General features: G+C 38.9%; 1 protein-coding gene across 1 annotated transcript; it reads right to left on the bottom strand.

The window, feature by feature from the left end:
• Positions 1-572: 572 nt before the first annotated feature.
• LOC110104876 (ethylene-responsive transcription factor 1B) lies at positions 573-1,514 on the bottom strand. Its single transcript, XM_020834156.2, has one exon. The coding sequence runs from the start codon at positions 1,434-1,436 to the stop codon at positions 756-758; it is 681 nt and encodes a 226-aa protein (XP_020689815.1). The 5' UTR covers positions 1,437-1,514; the 3' UTR covers positions 573-755.
• Between the last annotated feature and the right edge of the window lie 386 nt (positions 1,515-1,900).

The following is a 1,900-nucleotide window of genomic DNA, read 5'->3' on the forward strand; positions in this document are numbered from 1 at the left end:
ACATATGAGTGTACACTTTTGTATACAGTGTGTATCAAAAGTGTACTCAGTGTGTACACTCACAGTCCGGACAGTTCTTCCCATCCAGACTCCGCACAAAATAATTTCCCCTTATAAATGGGCTCATTCCATCAATGACTTGTCCTACTTTCTTCTAACATAGCGAAATTTGTTTGATAGTTAGGAGCAATATTAATTATCTTCTTTACATTTGTTTTAAAAGATGTTGACAAGTCTCATGTTTTATTCTAAGGCAAAGTTCAATTTTCCTTACAACTCTGTTCATAATGATTGATTGATAATAAGAAGTAAGAAATCATAGAATAATAAATTAATATATGCATTAAGAAGATCTAATATTTGTGATAACTTTCTTATTGCTTTCAAAAACAATTTTTTAGTAATTAAAAATTTTGTACTAAATACTGCTTTAAGAAGCAGTAAGATAATTGTTCCAAACGAAATCTAAGATCCCAAAACCTCTTAAATCCATGCAATTACATCTGCAAACAAAAAAATGTAGAACATACAAAATCTTCTCTTAAGCTCTTTTTACTCTCAATTCTTTGCACTTAATTATCAGACCAATAATTTGTATTAAGATGAATTTTGTGATTAATACAATTCAAGTTTTTTATATACAAGATTAATCTCAAAATAAATTTAATGATTTTTTAGCTGATCTTAATAAAAATTATACCAAAACATTCTAACATAAAATATATATCTAAACATGATGGAAATATCAGACCAATTCAGCAATGGCTTGCAACATCAGAGACTCTAAGCAGCTCCTCTAAGTACTCAACACCCAAATCCTCCAACTCCACCACGGTATCGTTTCTTCTCTCAACCTCCTTCTCCCTGGCAGCCAAAGCCGCCGACTTTCGACGGATGGAGTGTCTTCGTTTGAGCGCCACCACCGGCGAGCAACCTTCTTCGACGTAGCGGACCCCCCTAAGTGACTCTCGGACCTTTTCCACCGGAAAATTTAGCACCGCCATGGCGCCGCGCATCGAGAAGGCGGCTTGGTCATAGGCCATGGCTGCCGCCTCCGGCGTGTCAAACGTCCCCAACCACACCCTCACACCGTTCCTCGTTGAGTCCCTGATCTCGGCAGCGAATTTCCCCCATGGGCGCCGACGAACCCCTCTATAACTCCTCATTTGCTCTCGCCTCAGCGTCGATGCCGACTCCACCTCCTCCTCTTTCAATAGATTGGCGGTGGCATCGGAGTCCGAGTTGGAGTTCGATGTATTGGCGGCGCCACCCAAAGTGGTGGCGGCAGCGGCGAGCATCATGTTGAAGAGGAGCATATCCTCAGAGTCATCGACATTGAAGGGGAGAAAAGAGTTAGATGTGGATGAGGAGTCGACCGAGGAATCAGAAGATAGTTCAGACATTAATGGAGAGTGGAAGAGAACAGAGGAATCCATTGAAGTGGTGAGAGAGACAGAGAACAGAGCTCCTTCTTGCTCTGTCTTTCGTTTTAGGCAGAAGTGGAGACTTTAGCTTAGTTTGTTCAGATTTATAGACTGAAGATTGAGATGATGGAGGAGCTCATCAAAGGGGAATGAAAGGAGCACGTGGGTCAATTTGCTGGGCCATGGCGGCGGTGATGTCATCGGTGATGACCTCAAATTAAGCTCTGCAAGAAAACTAAGAAAATCCTAATTAAGGTGTAATAAGAGAGCACTGAAGATAGGCCATTAATTATTGAAGAAATCAATAGTAGATTTATGTGATTAGAGAATATGTTAAACAGATTTGATTTGTGATGTTGATATTCTCCTTATATATTATCTATATTATTTCTCCCAAACTTCATATTTTTAACTAATTAATGCATAATTAATTTATTTTAAATACTACTAAATATATCTTTTAATATACAAACCAT

Source organism: Dendrobium catenatum, unplaced genomic scaffold (genome assembly GCF_001605985.2).
Source record: "Dendrobium catenatum unplaced genomic scaffold, ASM160598v2 fragScaff_scaffold_292, whole genome shotgun sequence".
NCBI lineage: Eukaryota > Viridiplantae > Streptophyta > Magnoliopsida > Asparagales > Orchidaceae > Dendrobium > Dendrobium catenatum.